Source organism: Chlamydotis macqueenii, chromosome 1, assembly GCF_036417535.1.
Source record: "Chlamydotis macqueenii isolate bChlMac1 chromosome 1, bChlMac1.mat, whole genome shotgun sequence".
Taxonomy (NCBI): domain Eukaryota; kingdom Metazoa; phylum Chordata; class Aves; order Otidiformes; family Otididae; genus Chlamydotis; species Chlamydotis macqueenii.
The window spans coordinates 86,091,808-86,111,538 of record NC_141556.1 but is presented as its reverse complement, the minus strand read 5'-3'; the positions used below and the strand labels follow the sequence as shown (position 1 = coordinate 86,111,538).

General features: G+C 46.6%; 1 protein-coding gene across 1 annotated transcript in view; it reads left to right on the top strand.

Moving 5' to 3' along the window:
• Positions 1–19,731, top strand: part of EPHA1 (EPH receptor A1) — a 38,148-nt gene that overhangs the window by 11,994 nt on the left and 6,423 nt on the right. Inside the window, exons 3-13 of the mRNA XM_086759563.1 lie at positions 3,148–3,423; positions 5,022–5,412; positions 10,346–10,501; positions 12,724–13,056; positions 14,299–14,423; positions 14,522–14,681; positions 17,236–17,332; positions 18,103–18,158; positions 18,435–18,557; positions 18,666–18,851; positions 19,287–19,348. Of these exons, the coding sequence (XP_086615689.1) occupies positions 3,148–3,423; positions 5,022–5,412; positions 10,346–10,501; positions 12,724–13,056; positions 14,299–14,423; positions 14,522–14,681; positions 17,236–17,332; positions 18,103–18,158; positions 18,435–18,557; positions 18,666–18,851; positions 19,287–19,348 (1,965 nt within the window). The remainder of the gene's footprint in view (positions 1–3,147; positions 3,424–5,021; positions 5,413–10,345; positions 10,502–12,723; positions 13,057–14,298; positions 14,424–14,521; positions 14,682–17,235; positions 17,333–18,102; positions 18,159–18,434; positions 18,558–18,665; positions 18,852–19,286; positions 19,349–19,731) is intronic.

The window sequence follows — 19,731 nt, the reverse complement described above, 5'->3', positions numbered from 1 at the left end:
AATTGTTATACTCTGTATTATACCACTAGACCAAGACTTTCAAGAACAAATCTCTGGAACTAAGTGTCTGTGTTAGTATATGGGCTCCTGAGAAGTACAGAACACCCTTTTGTTCTCCAATTCAATGGCTACATCCTTAGAAAGTAATTAATGGCCCTTTTCTGAATGCATTGGCTTTTGTTTTCTTAGCAACTTTTAAAGAATTCTAAAAGGTTTAGAAAGTTTAAAGACTAGTTTAAAGACAGTTTTCACTTAAAGAAATTGAATTTAAAATAGTTTAAAAGGAGTTTTAAAGAATAAAATTCAAAGAGTTTAGGAACTCTTTAGTTTGCTTAGAGCAGGGAACTGGACTAGATGCTCTCCAATGGTCCTTTCCAACCTGAGTGTTTCTATGATTCTGAATCTCATGAGAAAGTTTTCTGTATCATCATAAGACAGCATTTCGCTCACTGCTAAGATGACAGTCTAAATCCCACTGATCCCCACTTCTCCTAGAAAAATATTTCCCATCCTATGGCCAAACTGATGACTGGAGGAGTAAGGATATAGCTCTGAAATTAAATGGGTAGAAAGTTGTATTATCAAAGGAGGTTGATTCAGTGTCATTGGCAGACAAACTGGAGAGCCAAGTAATTCATATTGATTGAGCCAAACTTTACCACACATGTTCATTAAGAACATTTCATTCAAATCAGAGGCATACATTTTGATTTTGCAGCAGATTCTTTGAGGATGTAAGACAGTTGCCTAGCAAATTCTGGACTCCTCACCCTTTCATTAAGTGTTGTATATAACCGTTTCCCTCCACTACTTTGAATTTAAAAGCTTCACTGAATAATGAAAAGAAATCATTGTTAGCATGTATTGTTAGCATAAATAATATCCTCATTTTACTTCCTTTACCCATCTAGTAGCAGAGTCTAGAAAAACCAAGTCTGACTCCCTTGTTATTTCTTTGCACCACACTGCATATGAAACTGCAACAGTCAGTGCTAAACATTTTTGCCCTGAAGAGCTGAGTCTGGAAGAAGGTGGGCTGAGATGAGCTAAGAAATATAGGAATTAGCAGTTGGATTTTTTCCAGCAGAAGAGTTTAAAGGAAATTTTTCTGCTAGAGTTGTCATTATTGAAAATGAAATTTTGGTCTTGTATCACTTAAGTTTTGAAAATGGTATATTCAGGACATGAATCACAACAGCTCTTGTCTTCTGGTGAGACGTGCAAAAATTGCTTTCAGGTGACACTTGTCTTTCGCATTGCCTTAGGATAAACTGCTAATGGAAACTTGTCTGACTCTCAGCCTTCAAATGCAAGTATGCATTTCCAGTCAGCTTGGTGGAGGCAGACACTCATGGAAAAATGCTTCTAAAAGCCAGTCCTAACATTGGGAGTTTCTTATGAAAGCTACTTTGCTCTTATTCTCCTTTCTAACTTCTTTTCTTCTATTTCAATATACTTCAGGATGTGTTGCAAATTCAGTTCTGTAGCATCTTCCAGAAGTTTTTCAATGAAATAGCATAAGGGGTGATTAAGTGATTGCTCCTCCTGATTGATCAATTGAGCCTGATCAGTCCATTTCACTCTCTTGCCATGCTAAATCCTTTGACCTCCAGCGAGTGAAATAAGTGTAAATCCTGTGTGGTGCAGGCATATGCCAGCTGGATCAGATTAAGAGGGTGGGGTAACACTGGAGATTAATTACATGAAGAAAAAGGAAACAAGAAGGGACACATAGACACCATCCGCAGAACTTCCTGGGAGGAGACTGCTAGCATGTGCTTAGGTAAAGGGCTGAAATCAGCCAGATATGAACTTGTGCTATCAGCAGGGCTCGCTCGCTTGGAGAAAGCACTCTGATGGTTTTCAGAGTGAGGTTGCATAGGAGGTATGCTCTAAGTCATGGCATAAAAGCAGATACTCCATTGGGACTCTGTGGGATCATCTCTTGCATGCCACTAGCAGAGTGACCTGGTCTGTGGGTCGGAAGCTGGGAGAGAGGCTGCAGGGTTTTGCTGTGAGGACAGGAGGTGACGGTGCTGGAGAAATGTGTGAATCTCACGCTCAGCCCATGAGACTTGACAAGCCTAGAGTAATACAGAGACTGAGGCCTTGTTTAAATTGCATCTTAACCTGGGGTGTGATTTAAAACCAAGATGCTTAAACTTGTGCCAATACCTATGTGGGCACTTGTTTCAATTTAATTTGATTAAACATTTAAAGCATAATGAGAAAGGCAGTCTTTTCATGGGAGGAGGGGAAGGATCTAATTTATTTTCCCTGTGGACAAAACCTTGCTTTCCAAGTCTTCAGTTCTCATGTGTGACTTACTCAAAAGTGAATATTCTCTGCATTTTGGATCTGACCTGTGGTGAGGAAACAAAACTAAAACCACATAAAATTCAGCAAAAGTGTATGTTAAAATGCATATCAAACCCTATTGGATTCATACAAATAGTATCTGTGAGGTCATATAACCAGCTGGGCCCACGTCCTCCTCTCAGCCATTATTTGCTAGGGGAAGAAGCAGAACCTAGTATGAAGTCAGGAAAATCAATTGAGTTTTATTAGTTAAATTAGAATTTGCAAACTCTCACACTTAAAGAAGCATGAACTCCAAATTAATGAGTGCTTGCACTAGCACAATCCAGTGGACTTTCCCATTGTGTCAGGCCATCTTTTCTCTTATCCCAGAGTGCTGTGCATTATTATCAGGGCAGACAATAGCCCTGATCTGGTATGTCCTATTGTACACTTTGAATATAAATGGTAGCAGAGAGAAGTGGCCAATACATGGGAGTACTGGGTCTTTTCCTCAGATAAGGCAGTGTATGAAAGAAATAAATTGGAACCGAGGTAGGATGAAGGGGATGTGCAAGGGACCATGCACAGAGGTCCCCTTCAGTTTGGCATACGGCAGATCCTAACTGCAGTATGCTCTTTGCTCCCTATGTAAGAGCTTAGGTAGATAAGAGGCTCTAAACCAGATGCAGCTTTTGCTCAGTGTAAGAGACCTTTTAGCTAGCCAGGCTTCGAGCCCTTAATGCTATATGGGAATGGATCTTTTAGGCTAGATTTTGTCATATTTTAAGTGAAACTTGTTTCTTACATCTGTCTAACAATGTGTGTTTTTTTCTATCCTGGGAGCAGTGGAGTGAAGTGCAGCAGATGATAAATGGTACCCCAGTCTATATGTACCAGGACTGCAGTGTGCTTTCTGAGGGCGACACTGATCACTGGCTTCGCACTAACTGGATTTATCGGGGTGATGCAGCCTCCCGCATTTATGTGGAGCTAAAGTTTACAGTAAGGGACTGCAAGAGCTTCAAAGGTGAAGTGGTGACCTGCAAAGAGACCTTCAATCTCTATTACATGGAGTCTGAACAAGATGTCGGGATCCAGTTCCGCCGCCCGCTGTTCATCAAGGTCTGTAGCACTGAGGGTGAAGACTGAGTCATATCTTTCTGCTTAAACTAGTTATACTTTTCAGCTTAAACTACAGGTGTGTCTTGCTGGCTGGAGGAAGCCAGGAGAACCAGCATCTGGGAGGGGCATGGATAGTAAGCATTGTCCTTAGAATAAACTTTGCCCCCTCTGTGATGCTCAGAGCAGTCTTTGCCACAGGGGGCACAGGAGTTTTCACATGAGATCAGACCTCCACTCTGCATATAGGTAAGGATTTTAAAGGGTTATAACAGTGCTGGATGGTTACAGCAATTTTTAGAAATAGTAAAGCAGAGACCAAAGGAATTTGACTTGCCTTAGGTAACAAAGCAAGATTAAATCAAATGAAGAACAGAAACCAGTTCAGAGGTCTCTGCTCCTGATCATTTACTCTGATTGTTACAAGATACAGGATCTTTTTTTTTCTGAAACTGGAGGTGATGGCTTGCTATAATGAAATTCTCCCTTGTGTGAAAGTATTTAGCACCACAATATTTTAACTGCTGTTTTCCCCAACATAGTGCCCTCTTGCCATGGAAACATTTGAATTGCAGAACATGGAACCTTAGATTTTTTGTAAAGGAACTTCTGTAACCCAGTACCACAGACTTAAACTATTTGACTGCCCTTTCCTCTGCAGTTTAAGTGACGTGATAAAAACAAACAACAGTAAAGGCCACCACAGGCAGAGCAGGACTCTGGTAATGGATTCCCCTCCCTCTCCAGTGCTCCTCCACCTCCCCTGCAGCTGGGACCTGTGATAGCTCCACTATTCCTAAAGCTGCCTTATGATCCCACTGCCAGATGCAGCTGCTCTGCAGATCCTTTCATCTGCCATCGCCTACGCGGAGTGGGTCGTGTCATGTAATGGGGAGGGGCCTGTGGTGGAGAGGATCAGTTATCAGGCTCTCTCTCTGAGAAGAAAAGCCAGCCCACCATCAGGCTCTCTGAGAAGGCCACTCCACCTGCAGTCCAGCTCCTCCATATCATATGATGTCATGGAGGCCTTTCCCATTTGCCCAAGCATTGAAAGCATCTCTCCCTCATCCTTTGTTTGCCAAGGCAGTGGGAATCTATGAGCGTGGAAGCATTTTTTCACCCGAGTATCTACAGTGCTGAAATACGAAGAGCACCTTCTAGTAGATTATCTGATCTGCATCTAGCACAGCCTAGGAACAGGTGGCTGTCAACTTGAAAACACAACTCTAAATGCTGTTGTGATTTTACTGCGTACAATTTGCAAACAATACCACAGAAGAGAGACTTGCTTCTTTAGGGACAATTCCTAAAGACCTCTGAGATCAGGGACCCACAGCACAGTGTACTATGTAAGGCCAGTGAATGACTGCCAAGGAGTTGAAAGGAGATGCTGGAAAGTATGGAGGCAAGAGAGGATGTGGATCCCGTAGTTAACAGTTCCTCCACATGCAGAGAAAGCATGCAGTGCACTGGCATGAGAAACAGTTGACCTTACAGCCTCTAAAAGGCCTCAGTATAAAAGAGGTTTGAGAGGCATGGGTATCTCAGCTGCTGCTGCCTGTGGAGATGTTAAAGCTGTTGTCTTTTTCTCTTTCACTTAGCTCAACACTGTGGCGGCAGATCGAAGTTTCACAAGCAGAGACATCGAATCAGGCGCTATGCAGCTGAACACAGAAGTGTGCCCCATTGGGAAGCTATCTCGCCGGGGCTTCTACTTGGCTTTCCAGAACTCTGGGGCTTGCGTAGCAATGGTGTCTGTCCGGGTGTATTACAAGACTTGCCCAGAGGCAGTGCGGGGCCTGGCCCATTTTCCAGAGACGCTAGCAGGTTCAGAGGGGCTGATGGAAGTGCCTGGGGTCTGCGTGGAGCATGCAGCTGAAGAAGTGGGCTCTCCCCCCAGGATGCACTGCAGCACTGACGGGGAGTGGCTGGTACCAATGGGCCGATGCCTTTGTGCTGTGGGGTTTGAGGAAGTTGATGGGAGCTGCGTAGGTGAGTATGCAGACAAACACTGGCTGTAGGCCATGGGAGAGGTTCCAGAGCTAGAGATCAGAGATCTGTAAGCATAAAGTGGGATCGGGGGAGTTAGTGTGGTCTGCCTGTCTCTTGCCTGCCCTCTGTGCCTGCCAGGTGTATCTTATACCTTTCCTCCCCTCCTTAGTGTCTCTTTTTCAATTGTGACTTTTCTCTTCATGTGTCAGGTGTAAGACGTGCACACACCTTTCCACTCCTTCTTGGGCTTCATCCAGGAGCCTTCAGCTCTGGAGCTAGTTTCTGTGAGCTGTAACTGTGTGATTGACACTGATTCACTCAACAACTGGTTCCCAACCCTTATATGGCAGCCTTGTTCTCTCAGGGCGTACAGGTCAGATGTGGGGAACAGTGTATTTGTCCCGTGACTAGAAAGCCAAGAGCCAGAGAAAGGCAAGTTTCTCCTCTGTGTCCCCTTTTGCTTGGACTGGGATGGCTCTTCTGCCATGGGAAACCATGTAAAGCACATTGCACAATACCATCGGTTCCCAGCTCACTCCTGAGGAAGAGTAATTAGCAGGCACAGGAGTCACTGGAGTACTGGAGACACAGAGCGAGCCAGGGTTGTTGGATCAAGCAGTGCGGGGCTCTCCCTTTGCCAAGAAGGGGCGAGATCCAGCTTCTTAGGGCAGCTTTGTGTGTTTGTCAGAGCAGAGGATATGTGTGGTGTTTTGGGGGATATGTATTACTGCAGAGAGGGAGGTAAAAGCACATTTCTGCTTTTGTTGTCAGAGCCATATGGTACAAGGCTAAGGAAAACAGAAAAAAGCATCCATGCACTGCTCTCAGGGTCAGCGGGTGCCCTGTCTCTCTGCTTTGTTCCGCCTTCGCTCCGCTACAAAGATCTGGTGCCTCTCTGAATCCCCACTGCTTGCTGCTCATTTTGTTTGGGGAGCTGGTGAAGGTTGAAGCACAAGAACCTTTCCTTTCTCCAGCAATCCCCTCTCCTTGCATAGCTCAGCCAGTTTTTCCACTTAGGTGCCACAGACCTCTCCCCGCCCTCCTGAGAGCACTCCCCTGGGAAGGGGCAGGGAGGCTGTCATGTCTGGACAAGCCCTGACTGCTATCACAGCGCAGGTTCATTCTACATCTGTGCTTTCATCCCACTCCGCCCAAGTACAGCTGCAGCCAGAAGTGTATTTTGTAGGATCAGTAGGGACTTGGGAGGTCTCCCAGGAGAGGAAGGGAAGACAGGAGAACCTAGCAGGGATAGGGAGAGGTACTTCATGTTCCGAGTGGTGTCTTATTGGAGGATCAGAGGAGAAGGTGAATGTAGGTTGCTTGCTGGGGGATAGATCTTGGGGTTCTCTCCCTCAGTGGAAAAGACTGTGCAAAGCACTGAGGACAATCTAGGACAGGATAAATACTGAGGTCACAGCTTCTACTTAGTCCTCAGAAGATGAAGGACTTCTCCTTCAAACATGTAAAGGGGGACAGGATAGAGGACGACCTTCTTGCGCTGTCTTCTGGTTCTGAGTTTTGCCCTAAGTGGGAACGAAAAAAAAAAAAAAAAAAAGGAAAGCTGAACTACGACCCTTGCCTCACAACAGGGAGGAGAGCCTGAGAGTTACAGGGCAGGGGGCAACAGAAAGCCAGAGGTCGAGGTTCTGAACTAGTTCACACCGCCTCTCAGTGAATTCCCAGCCGTATAAAGTTCTGCTGGGTACATAATGGCTCAGCCATCCCATGATCCCAGAAAAACTGTGCCTGCCCAGAGCATTACATCTCAGTCTCTCATAGCACTGTAGACTTTGCTGCTGATAAACCCAAAGCTCAATGAGTAGCCTCCTCAAGTATGTAATTTACCGTGAACACAAAGGCTGGCTGTGCCCCTGCCCTGTGTCCTGGTTCCCTGATGGACTCTGCAGGGTGGCGGGTGAGCCGAACTCCCCATCAGCTCAGGCCTGGCATCTGCAGGCTGCCCACCGCTTGCTGGCAGCCTCCCGAGGAGCACCTGCAGGAATAGGGAACGGAGGGAGGGCCCCTGCCATCCTCCCTGCCCGCCGGTGCCTGCCGAGCAGGCCCTTTCCCGGGCCTGTTTATCCCATTCCTGGAGCGGGTGCCCAAGGGCCGGGGAGAGCAGCTGCCGGGGGCCAGAGGGGCTGGGCGGGAGCTGCCACTGCGGGCTCTGCACCGCCCCCGCCGGCTGCGCTCCCGGGGGAGCCCCGGCAGCCGCTCATCTGCTTCTGCCCAGGAGTCCACGGGAAGGGAAGCAGGCACCGACGGGAGCCGGCCTCCCATCCGCCGGGCAGCGCCTCCTCACGCAGCAGGCCCAAGCCGCGGCCCGCCGGCATCCGCCGCTGCCCCCACCCCCGGACCGGCCGGGCGCTCCCGGGGAGGCTTCGCACCGCCTCCGGGCGGGGGCCGGGCACAGCGGCTGTGGGCCCCGGGGCGCCCGGGCGGTGCTGTGCAGCCATCTGCCGGCGGTTGCCGGCACGGCGGCTGCCTGGGCCCCGCTTGCTGCGGCGGGGGAGCCGAGGCGCCGGGCGCCGCCACCGCAGCGCCTCGGTGCGGTCAGGCGGCGGCCGGGGCCCGGGGGTGGCGGCCGGGGCCCGGGGGTGGCGGCCGGGGCCCGGGGGCGGCGGGGCGGGGCGGGTCGGGTCGGGCCGCGGTAGCTGGGGCCGGGGGCTCTGCCCTGAGGTGCCGGGGCCGCTCCCTCTCGGGCCGCGGGGGCTCTGCCGTACTGTGCGCGCCGCTCCCAGGGCGCCGGTCGGGGCTGGCCTGGGCTTGTGTGGCCGCCGGCCCGGGGCCGGATGGCCTCATGCCCGCTGCCCCCGCGCTGCGCCCCGTCCCTGCCAGCGGGCCCGGGGCTGGGGCCGTGCTGGCGTCTGGGTGCTGCAGGCAGCTGGGTGCCTCCGCTCCGCTCTGCACCTCCTGCCCCCCTGGTTCACTGGTCTAGACGCAGCCTCAGGTGATGTGACCGGCTGGTGCCTGCCCGGTTACCTCTGGGTTTGTCCCTTCGCCCAGATGTCCCCTCTGCAGTTCCCTCCCTTGCACTCCCTCTCCCTACCAGGCCTGCTGTCTCCCTGCAAGGTGGCGCTCCTGCTTGAAGGGCCTCGGCACCAGCGGTGTGTGGTTAAAGCAAATGTGGACTGGGGGCTGGAGGAACAGAGGCCTAACAGAGGTTCTCCTGGGGTCAGAGCTAACTGTTCTTGCAAAGGTCCCCAAACCCAAATTTCCCTAATTTACTTGCTGTCTGTCTCAGCCTGATAATAAGCGGGTGTGTATATCGTCCTGACTTTATGGCAGGTAGTATTATCCAGGGAACATCAGAATCTCTGTGTTGCACAAGTTTGTGGTTCTGCACTTGGTTTGTTTTTCATGTTGCTGTCAAAGCTCTCTTGACCCAAACTGATCCAGTGTCAGGAATTTTGAAATCTTACACTTGAGCAAAGTGGCAGGAGGCCACAAAGCTTTCATCTTCACTCCAGCGTGTAGAAGTGTTCTCAATCCTGAGCAGCCTAGAGATCAAAGTAACTTTTCTTCTTGCCTGTTTCTCAAGCTGGAATATAAATGGAATCTCTTGGGACTCTTGCCAATCAATGCTTGAACCTTTTAACTCTTTCAACAGCCTTTGCCATCATTGACCACATAGTTGCATGATTGTAGTCCAGAATTATAGACTTTCCTGAGTAGTTGTTATTTCCTGAAATCGGAAGGTGCTGGTTGCTCCTACTTCTTGTGATTATTTCTTTTTTTCTGTGCTCTTCAGGCTTCACTGCTGTAAATGCTTTTGGCTTATGTACTGTCACAGCATCACCAAATGGTTGTGTTCTGGTATTACAATGCAACTGGTAGGCCAGTTGACATCAGCCAGTGTTAATGTGACAGACTGCCTGCCACCTCAGGGCAACAAGGGGGACCAAGAGGAATGAGATGAAGCCACTTTTCTGATGACAGTCTAGAGAGACATCTCAGTGTACAGTGAGGATAATGACTCTTCCTGAGACTGATGGTGAGGAGTCTTGTTTGACCTTTGTTAGTGGAAATTTTTTTAGGTCCCTCGGGTCCCAGTGTCACATGGTAGGTATGGCTGGATTGTTTTTTGCCTTCTGGATAAAGGATAATTTCTTATGCTGTGCTCCACCACAGTAGGCCATTTGTGTCAGGCTCCTGAGCAGATGGCTTTCTCTGTTGGGATCTCCTCAGGGATTACACAGGACATCACTGCTTTTATAGTGCAATATGAAAAGGGTCATTCCCTCAGTGCTCAAGCTAAATGCAAGGTGGTAGCTGCAGCAGAAAATTAGTGTGTGCATTCCTCAGCCATCTAATTAGCGATAGTTATTTGTTTCTTTAGTTTAAGAACATGTGATAGATTCATTTAGCACAGGCTGGCAAACCATTACATTCACAGGTTACTTCAACCTCCCTCACTCATTTTCTCCTTGCTGCACATCTATAGAGGTGAAACATTGACCTTGAGATAACTGGAAGACAGACCAGTGCTCCTGTAGATCAAGCTAACAGTAATGCAGCAAAACCAGAGCGTCACGTGTTATACTTGGGAGAAAGTCCTGTCTGCTTATTTTTGTAGGACTGGAAATAGAAAGCGTGTGACACCTATTCTCTTGCAGTCTGTGTTGGCTCCGTAGCCAGTTACACTCAGTGCTGTTAGACAAACTGATTGTTATTCCCCAGGGCCCTGCTAGGTGATGCTCTGGTACAACACTTGAAATCAGTGACGATGCTTCTGCTAAAGAACCCACTGGCTTTCCCATTTGAAGTCAGCAAGCAGAGGACTCTGAGGAGTGCGAGGACTTGGAGCTAGTATTTACAGCTCTTCTTTATGATGTGGAAAGTTTGAAGGGCAAGCTGAACGAATCTGGCAGGTAGTTTCTTGTTGATCTTTATTTCTTGTTGATCTTATGTTGACTTGTTTGTCTCTTCACAGCCTGCCAGCGAGGATTCTACCGTCACTCCCTGGAGAGTAAACGCTGCCTGAAGTGTCCCCCCAACAGCTTGTCCAACGAGTCAGGGTCTACGTCTTGTTCCTGCAATGCAGGCTTCTATCGAGCACCTTCAGAGGGCCAGAACGTTGCTTGCACTCGTGAGTTGCAGATAGAAAGGAAGAACAATATCTATACAGGCTGGGAGATGAACATATTGAGAGCAGCCCTACAGAGAAGAGCTTAGGGATACTGGTGGGCAAAAAATTGGACATGAGCAGATAGTGTGCCCTTGTAGCCCAGGAAGCCAACCGTATCCTGGGCTGCATCAAAAGAAGTGTGGCCAACAAGTCAAGGGAGGTGATTCTGCCCCTCTACTCTGCTCTTGTGAAACCCTCACCTGGAGTACTGCATCCAGCTGTGGGGTCCCCAGTACAAAAGAGACTGTTAAAGTCAGTCCAGAAGATAACCACAAAAATGATCAAAGGCCTAGAACACCTCTCCCAATGAAGAAAGGCTAAGAGAGTTGGAGTTGTTCAGCCTGGAGAAGAGAAGGCTTTGGGGAGATGTTCTTGCGACCTTTCAATACTTAAAGGGGGCATATAAGAAAGATAGAATCATAGAATCATAGAATGGTTAGGGTTGGAAGGGACCTTCAAAGGTCATCTAGTCCAACCCCCCTGCAAGGAGCAGGGACATCCCTGACTAGGTCAGGTTGCTCAGAGCCTCATCCAGCCTGGCCTTGAATGTTTCCAGAGATGGGGCTTCCACCACCTTTCTGGGCAACCTGTTCCAGTGTTCTATAACTCGCATCATAAAAATTTTTTTCCTAATTTCTAGTCTAAATCTACCCCCCTCTATTTTAAGACCATTACCCTTTGTCCTATCACAACAGGTCCTACTAAACAGCCTTTCCCCATCTTTCTTGTAGGCCCCCTTGAGGTACTGGAAGACCGCTATCAGGTCTCCCCGGAGCCTCCTCTTCTGCAGGCTGAACAGCCCCAACTCTCTCAGCCTGTCCTCATAAGAGAGGTGCTCCAGCCCTTTTATCATCTTCGTGGCCCTCCTCTGGACCTTCTCCAACTGATCCATGTACTTCTTGGGGGCTCCAGAACTGGACACAGTACTCCAGGTGGGGTCTCACCAGGGCAGAGTAGAGGGGGAGAATCACCTCCCTCGACCTGCTGGCCACGCTTCTCTTGATGCAGCCCAGGATGCGGTTGGCCTTCTGGGCCGCAAGGGCGCATTGCCTGCTCATGTTGAGCTTCTCATCCACCAGCGCTCCCAAGTCCTTCTCCTCAGGGCTGCTCTCAATCCGTTCCCCGCCCAGCCTGTATTTGTGCCTGGGATTGCCATGACCCAGGTGCAGGACCTTGCACTTGGCCTGGTTGAACTTCATGAGGTTGGCACGGGCCCACCTCTCCAGCCTGTCAAGGTCCCTCTGGATGGCATCCCTCCCTTCCAGCATGTCGACAGCACCACACAACTTGATGTCGTCGTCGAACTTGCTGAGGGTGCACTCTATCCCACTGTCCATGTCACCGACAAAGATGTTGAACAGGGCCGGGCCCAGCACGGACCCCTGAGGGACGCCACTCGTGACCGGTCTCCACATGGACATTGAGCCATTGACCACCACTCTCTGAGTGCGGCCATCCAGCCAACTCCTTATCCACCGAGTGGTCTGTCCATCAAAGCCATGTCTCTCTAGTTTAGAGAGAAGGATGTCGTGCGGGACAGTGTCAAAAGCTTTGCACAAGTCCAGGTAGATGATGTCAGTTGCTCGTCCCTTGTCCACCGATGCCGTCACCCCGTCATAGAAGGCCACCAAATTGATCAAGCATGATCTGCCCTTGGTGAAGCCATGTTGGCTGTCACCAACCACCTCCTTGCATTCTATGTGCCTTAGCATGGTTTCCAGGAGAATCTGCTCCATGATCTTGATGGAGAAAGACTTTTTTGCCAGGGCCTGTAGTGACAGGACAAGGGACAATGGCATACGGAAGAAATTTTTTATGATAAGAGTGGTGAGACACTGGAGTAGGTTGCCTAGAGAAGCTGTGGATGCCTTATGTTTGGAAGTGTTCATGGTCAGGTTGGATGGGGCTTTGAGCAACCTGGTCTAGTGGAAGATGTCCCTGCCTGTGGCAGTGGGGTTAGACTAGATGATCTTTAAAGGTCCTTTCCAACCCAAACCGTTCTATGATTCTACAAACAAGGAGATGGAGGACACAAAACATTGGGAAATGCGGATGAGAGATCAGAGGGGGAGAGGTTGGGGGGACAGAGGGCTCCATTCAAAATGCATCGGCAAATGGAAAGCTGCCACAGTACTTTGGGTTTAAACAGCTGGATCTAATACTTTCTTTCCTGTTTCTTGTAGGCCCACCCTCAGCTCCTCGCAATGTCAGCTTTTCCCTTATTGGCACGCAGCTGAATCTGTGGTGGCAGCCACCCAGCGACCATGGCGGGCGAAAGGACCTGACTTACACAGTCTTCTGTCAGCGCTGCCATTTCCTGTCGTGTGAGCCGTGTGAGGCTGGTGTGATATTCTCCCCCAGTGCTTCTGGTCTCACTAAACCTGCTGTGGATGTGGACGGCCTAGAAGCGTACACCAACTACACATTTGCCGTGGAAGCCCGTAATGGTGTCTCAGGAATGGGACCTGCTCCACAGAGAACTGCTCCAGCTGTCTGGGTCGCAGTTGGACATGCAGGTTAGCAGAAGCAGAGAGAAGTTCTTCCTGCTCATCAGGAAAAGGAAGAGGAATCTCTGTGAATGTTTAAGCTCTCTCCATCTTCTCCTTCTGTCTGCCACATGTGTTGCTATGGTATGATAAGGACTATAAGGTACCTCTGCCTCTGACATATAAAGTCCATCACTCATATTCCTTGCAAGTCAAAGCAGCAGTAATCATTACCCACCAAGAGCTATGAATCCACCAAGGACTTAACAGAGGTGAGGAGGATAAAGCCCTCCCTGTCATATACTAGTGTAGTCCAGCCTAAGTACTGTTACCTGTGTGACAGGAGGAACAGGGACTGTGGCATGAGATATTTCCCATGACTTGAATATTGCAAAAAATCTTACCAAACACAACAGAAACCCTGCTATAACTGAAAAAAAAAAAGCTTTGAAAGCATGGAGATATAAGAATGTTAAAAACATGCAAGTTCTTGTAGTTTCTGTAGTTTAGCTTCAAACTGGCTAGTTTGTCTGTCCTGTGAATATTTTACAGAGTGCTGTGAAATGTGATTATAAAAAAGTGACATCACAGTGCTCAACAGCCCTTGGTGCTTTCCCCAAGTTCTGATTTAGTAACAAAATACAACTTTTCTTCCTGACACTATGTGGGGGCAGCACAACTCTGAGCTAGAAAAGCAGAGCTACTTTTGGCTCACCTCATCGCTTCCTGGTGATGATGAAGGACAAGGAGAGAACCCAGCTTGACTCTTCAGTCCCTGCAGACTGCTGAGAATTATCTTTTTGTTCATGAACAGCATGCGTTTGCAGTCATCTGAGAAATTTTGAGCACTGAATTTCACTGTACTCTTATGAAATGGAGCTACATTCATAAATCACATAGGATAGTTGTGTTACTGCTGCTGTAAGAGCATAAAATCCTAACAGTTTTATTTCAAATTGAACGCTTTGAGTGCAGTGCTGGATTAAACGTAATTTCCTGGAACACTGATTTTGTTTTGGAGGCCAGGCAAAATTATGCTTCCACTGTTGGGGTAGAAGCATACTATTCATGGAAAGGAATTCATTACAGCCGGAGACCTCATTTCCCGTTCACCACAGAAGAGAAAGATGAGGGAGTGGCAGTGGCAATGAAAGTCAGTTCCAGTTGTATGGTATGGCCAGAGGAGGAAAGAGAGAGCTTTTGGTGGAGAGAGGGCCTACTCTGCATTATGTTTGTGTTTCTTCCTGATAGTCTCTGTTTTCTCTCCTGCAGCTCCGGTGACGGTATCCCAGTTTGTCCTGACACAAAGAGATGACAGTAGTCTTTCTGTTTCTTGGCTTGCCCCGCGGCAGCGCAGCCGGACCTCTGTGGAGTATGAGGTCATGTTCTTTGAGAAGGTGAGGCCTCCCTTATTCCACCCCCTTCACCCAAAGGGGTGGAAGTGTCCTCTTTGTTTAGCATCTGTTTGTCACTTGACCCTGTTTGATTTCTGCAGGGAGAGGAGGCACGTTACACAGTGAAGCACCTTCTTGAGCCAAACGTCACTCTGACAGACCTGCAGCCAGACACAGCCTACCTGCTTCGTGTGAGATCCATCACACCCCTCGGGCCTGGGCCCTACTCCCCAGAGCAGGAATTTCGCACCCTTCCACCAGGTAGAGGACAAACATTGGTATTTCATTTGAGGAAAATGCACTTCTCCATCGTGTTATATATTCATGTGGTACACAGATATCTTTTTGTATTCTGCTAGCTGTAAGGCACAGACACCACACTTCTGAGTTCCTTGTCACCAGGGCCAAGCCTGTTGCTTTGTAAAAATGTAGAACAGGGAGACATTTATCGTATTTCCTTGCTGTCATATAAAATCCACTTGTACTTTCCTGTTCAGAACTGATCAGTCTCAGATTTGTGTGTTGTACTGGCAAGTTACTTACTAGCTTTTCATCATCTGAAAGACATTTTGATCCTGGCTAATGTTTCTAAGTTTGAATGTTAGCAAAATGATTATCATATGCCTCCTTTTGTTGAAAGTTACTAGTGAAAAGGAGAACTCAAAGGACCTCACTGCTGTTTTTTTTTCCAGCTTTATCATTTCCACTATATGTAGTCCAGCCCCTGAATGTAACTCTCCCCAAAAAGGTGGTATGTGCCGCTGAAAAAATTTCTCCACCAAAGCACAAAGTGTAGAAGGCCAAGCTATTGAGGCCACAAGAAGACCTTTCTCCTATGTCAAATAGCATCTTATACAGGTCTCATATCCAACCCCCGCTTTCCCTAGGTTACCCAGAGACTTCCCCTTTATCAAAAGTTTTCTGTAATGGAGTTTGCTCTCTCATCATCCACACATTCACAGATACTCCTTTTGACCTTGCAGATAATTTTAGAAATACATCCATTGAAATGATGCCTTTGAAAGGCGAGTTTTGTTCTAGTGAAATAAGGCCATGGAAGAAAAAAAGGCATGCCTTAATGTAACTAAATATTTAAGTTAACTGTGTAAAAGCTGATAAGGAGTTGTGATAGCATGATTGGAATATAATTTAAAGATTGGGCTTTTTTTGGCACCAAGAGGTTTTGGTAAAAATTTCACCAAGTCGCAGTGCCAAATGATCATGGCATAAATGATCTTTAACTAATAGAATAACATACCACAAAGGTTCTGTGGAGAGTAGGTAGGCTAACATGTACCTTAGGTGGTTTTGATTATAAAAAGACATGTAAGAAAATACTTTCATCAAGATTATGCTTTTTTTAAAATAAAAGTGGATCACCTCATCATGCCAAGACAAAGGCATTTTGAATATCAAAGGGGTTAAAAAGAAGTGCCAGCAAGGTTTCATTTGCTGGGAGTTCTAAATAATGCTAGAAGCATTGTTTATCTGTAACGGTCTAGGGATATTAGTGGAACAAGCTTTGCAGGGAGAGACATTTTTTTTTAAATCTGAATTTGTGCATTTAGATCCCTTAATTTCCTGCAGAAGTGCTATATACCTAAAAGCCTGTCCATTTTTTAAAATAAAAGATATTATTTCACCTTCCAAATCTTGCCTTTTATGATTTTAACAAAAAAGAACATTAGCTCTGCCTCTTGATTTCTGCTTAACTAAGCTGGTGATTTTTAATAATTGTAGTGGGATGAGACAGCATCAAATTGAGCAAGAATAACAAGTGTTAATTAGGCTTTACGGATGCTGACCATTGGACTGTATGTTAGGAAACATTTCCAGACACAGTTGTCTGTGTCACGCAAGCTGTTCCTTGCTTTAAAATCTGTTAATTTACTGAAACAATTTGTTTAGGAATTTTCTTTCTTCTAGATGTTTTCCTGAATATCTTTAGGGAGAATATTTTAAAATGTAGATTCTCATTAGATATGGATATGAGCACTTTGCATTAATGTATTTTTAGTATTTTAAAATAGTTTTTTAAGTTATGGGAAATAAGATTTATAAACGCATGTTTCACCCAGAGAGGTCACTTAGCATTTCTTCTGATTAATTCAAATATACTGCATGGAAATGGATAGCTTTAGCTTGAGAATCTAAATGGAGGAAGACATGTGTTATGTGAACACTATCTGAATGCTATCCAATCACAAAATGAAATAACCTGGCATTTAGTTTTGAGAAGGCAGGAATATGATGTTAGACTGCAAGTTTGTAATCAGTACCTGCTTATTTCAAAAGTCCTAAGCAGACAGTGGCTTCTGCCAAGGTAATTAGGCAAAGGACTAACCCCAGATATTGATAGAAGGAGAGGGGGGAAATTAATTTCATAAACAAGAAGAGCGTCAAGTTAGACTGCTGGGGAAAATAATGTTTTTGCTGTGCTGTAGTCTAAATCAGCTACTGAGCAGGAAGAATGGTCTGATCTGAAAGAGTAATTGGAGAGGAGTGGGAGGGAAAGAACAGCTGTTCTTCATTTTTGAAAGTGTCGTGGAATTTTAAGTGGGAAATCAGGCATAGGGATAAACTACTCCACTAGAAGATGGAGATTGTAGATAAGAGTAAACCAAATACCCACCAGAAGGTGCTTCATGCACTTGAATAACAATATGATAGGACTCAAATCTGGTGGCTCTGCTGCCTGGAAGACAAATGGCCGTAGCTTACCTAATACCATTGGCTGGTAGAAGCTGGTTGCTACATTTCAGACAACTAGTTCTTGGTCTTTTAAATGATATGACCTTTCTCTTTGTTTCTGTAGACACAGGAGCTCTGTCTGGTGGAGTCATAGTCACTATTATCTTTGGAGTTCTACTATTTATTGGGCTGCTTCTGGGACTTTTCATCTTTTGCCGAAAGTAAGTGTTGATTTTTGGTATTGAAAAAGGTATAGATGCAGGAGTAGCTGAGCTATGGGAGCTTGAGAAAGGGAGGGAGGCCCTGATTTCTTACAGGATATTGGATAGGTAGAGGTTAGTTAGAGAAGAAAGAGTAAGACCAGGGTGCTGCAGCAAGATGGAATGAGTCTCACTAATTTTGATTAGCAGGACTGGAGGGATTGATGTATCTGTAAGATAATGCTTGTTGCTGAGGACAGAGGAAAATGTGGTGATTTCTCAGTTTTGTTATAATCCAGTACTATCATACTGTTATCATAACAGATTAATAAAAATTTGTTATGGTACAATAATTTCTATAGCTGCTGATCAATTAAGTGGGCAATACATGTATCCAGTCATATCAAACCATTTTCCATAGACCGTTACTTTAGTACTACTTCCTTTCTAAATGTCTATAAGGCTATTATTTTTGGCTTTAAGAAGATCAGGTATTGTACTGAAAGTGTACAGAAAACATAAAGTAAATAGAAATTCATCTGTAATTCAGCAAGGAGAAGGATGAAAAAAACTACCTGCATGGAAACAAAGCTCCATTTCTAAATGTAAGTGAAGCATCACATTTTCTTGGTAGCTGTACTCTACCAAGTAGGTGCAGTGTCTGGTTCCACTTCGCTCAGTGCTACCCTGAACTCTGTCCCTGACGAACTAGGGCAGACACCCTGGAGGTCTTGCTTTTCTCTTTCCTATCTGCTGCTAATTTATTTTCATGACTGCTTCTTATGTTCCAGGCAGGGTCGTCGGAGACAAGCACGGCCAGATTACAATACTTCAGGCTTTGATCGAGGTGAGCTTCGAGGGGGTAGTAGAACCAGGGAGAAGCCTGGAATGGGTTGGAAGGAATGAAAAGAAACAGTAGTTTCAAACCAGACACTGGCATGTATTTTCTGATGTAATTTGGCTCTTCCCATAACAGCTGTAGTCTACAGTGTATGTTTACCAGATTTGTTTACTGCCGTTGTCAGAATCCCATGGATTCACATCTACTTCTGTAGCTTTGGCTTACAAAGCTTGTTCAAAGAGCTGACAGGTTAATTTGCTCTTTTGTTTCCCTTTACTATAGAGAAGGTCTGGTTGAAGCCCTATGTAGACCTGCAACCATATGATGACCCCAGCAGAGGGGTGCTGGAATTCACTAAAGAACTGAACGTCTCTTGTGTCACTATGGAGAATGTGATTGGAGAGGGTGAGTTACTTGTCGCTCTCCCCAGCTTTCAGTTCCCCCACACTGTTATTTTGCTGCCTGTTCCTCAGATGAGTTCATCTGTGACCTTTTGCCTCTGGTTGTCCTCAGGGGAGTTTGGGGAGGTCTATCGTGGGTCCCTGAGGCTCCCAGGGAAAGAACGTATTGTGGTTGCCATCAAGACCCTGAAGTCCACATATTCAGACTCACAGTGGTGGAACTTTCTGCGCGAGGCAACAATTATGGGGCAATTCAATCACCCGAACATTGTGCGTCTGGAAGGAGTTGTCACCAAAAGTAAGAGTGTGTGGGGGAGAGTCCTGGAATGAGAGCAGAAACTGGCACATTTTTTGAGCCTTTTTTTAGAGAGGATGCTGTCAGAGAGACTGTGCTGGGAGAAGGCATTGTCACGTTAGCATATGGCAGAGAATGAGGAAGGGACGAGAGGTATGGATTTCCAACAGTCACGAGGCAGTGTTAGTTCTTGGGTTGGTGAGTGGATGAGAAGTTGAGCTAGTGTAAGGGATGCTGTAAGTTTGTATGTATGACAGAAGGAGGAATACAAAATCATTGGGGCAGGTCTAAGGAGAAGAGTCAACCAGCTGTGCCAGTGGAGTGGGGATGTTGGCTGGGGTTGGATATAGTTCTCTGTGTTGGGGCAATATGGAGAGCACTGAAAAGCAAGAGTAGGATAATTGCAAAAAAGGCTGACACCTTCTTGTCTTCCTCAAGGGAGGCCAATGATGATCATCACTGAGTATATGGAGAATGGAGCGCTGGATACCTTCCTCCGGGTGAGAGACTGCATTCTGTAATAGGCTTGTGTACTGCCAGAACTTGCACTTGACCTGGATTTGGGACCCTAAAAAAAGACTAGAAATAAAATCCAGATGTCCACTTACTTTCTGCTCACTAACATTTCCAGCCTCAGCAGTTGAGGCTTGTTGCCATCCAGTTTGCTCAGTGTCCACAGTGCTGTCTTTGGTAGTTGAAGTGCAGGTGCCTAATGATGACTCTGGAGACCACCAGCAGTCCCTTAGTGAAAACAAAGTTGGGTCCTTTGGGCTGAAGCATTGCCTGTTGCTTGTTCACCAGTACCCACTTTTGCAAGTTGATAGGGACACTAACTAGAAACAAAGCAGACTGATGTCACTTGACCAGGATCTTTTCTTACTTC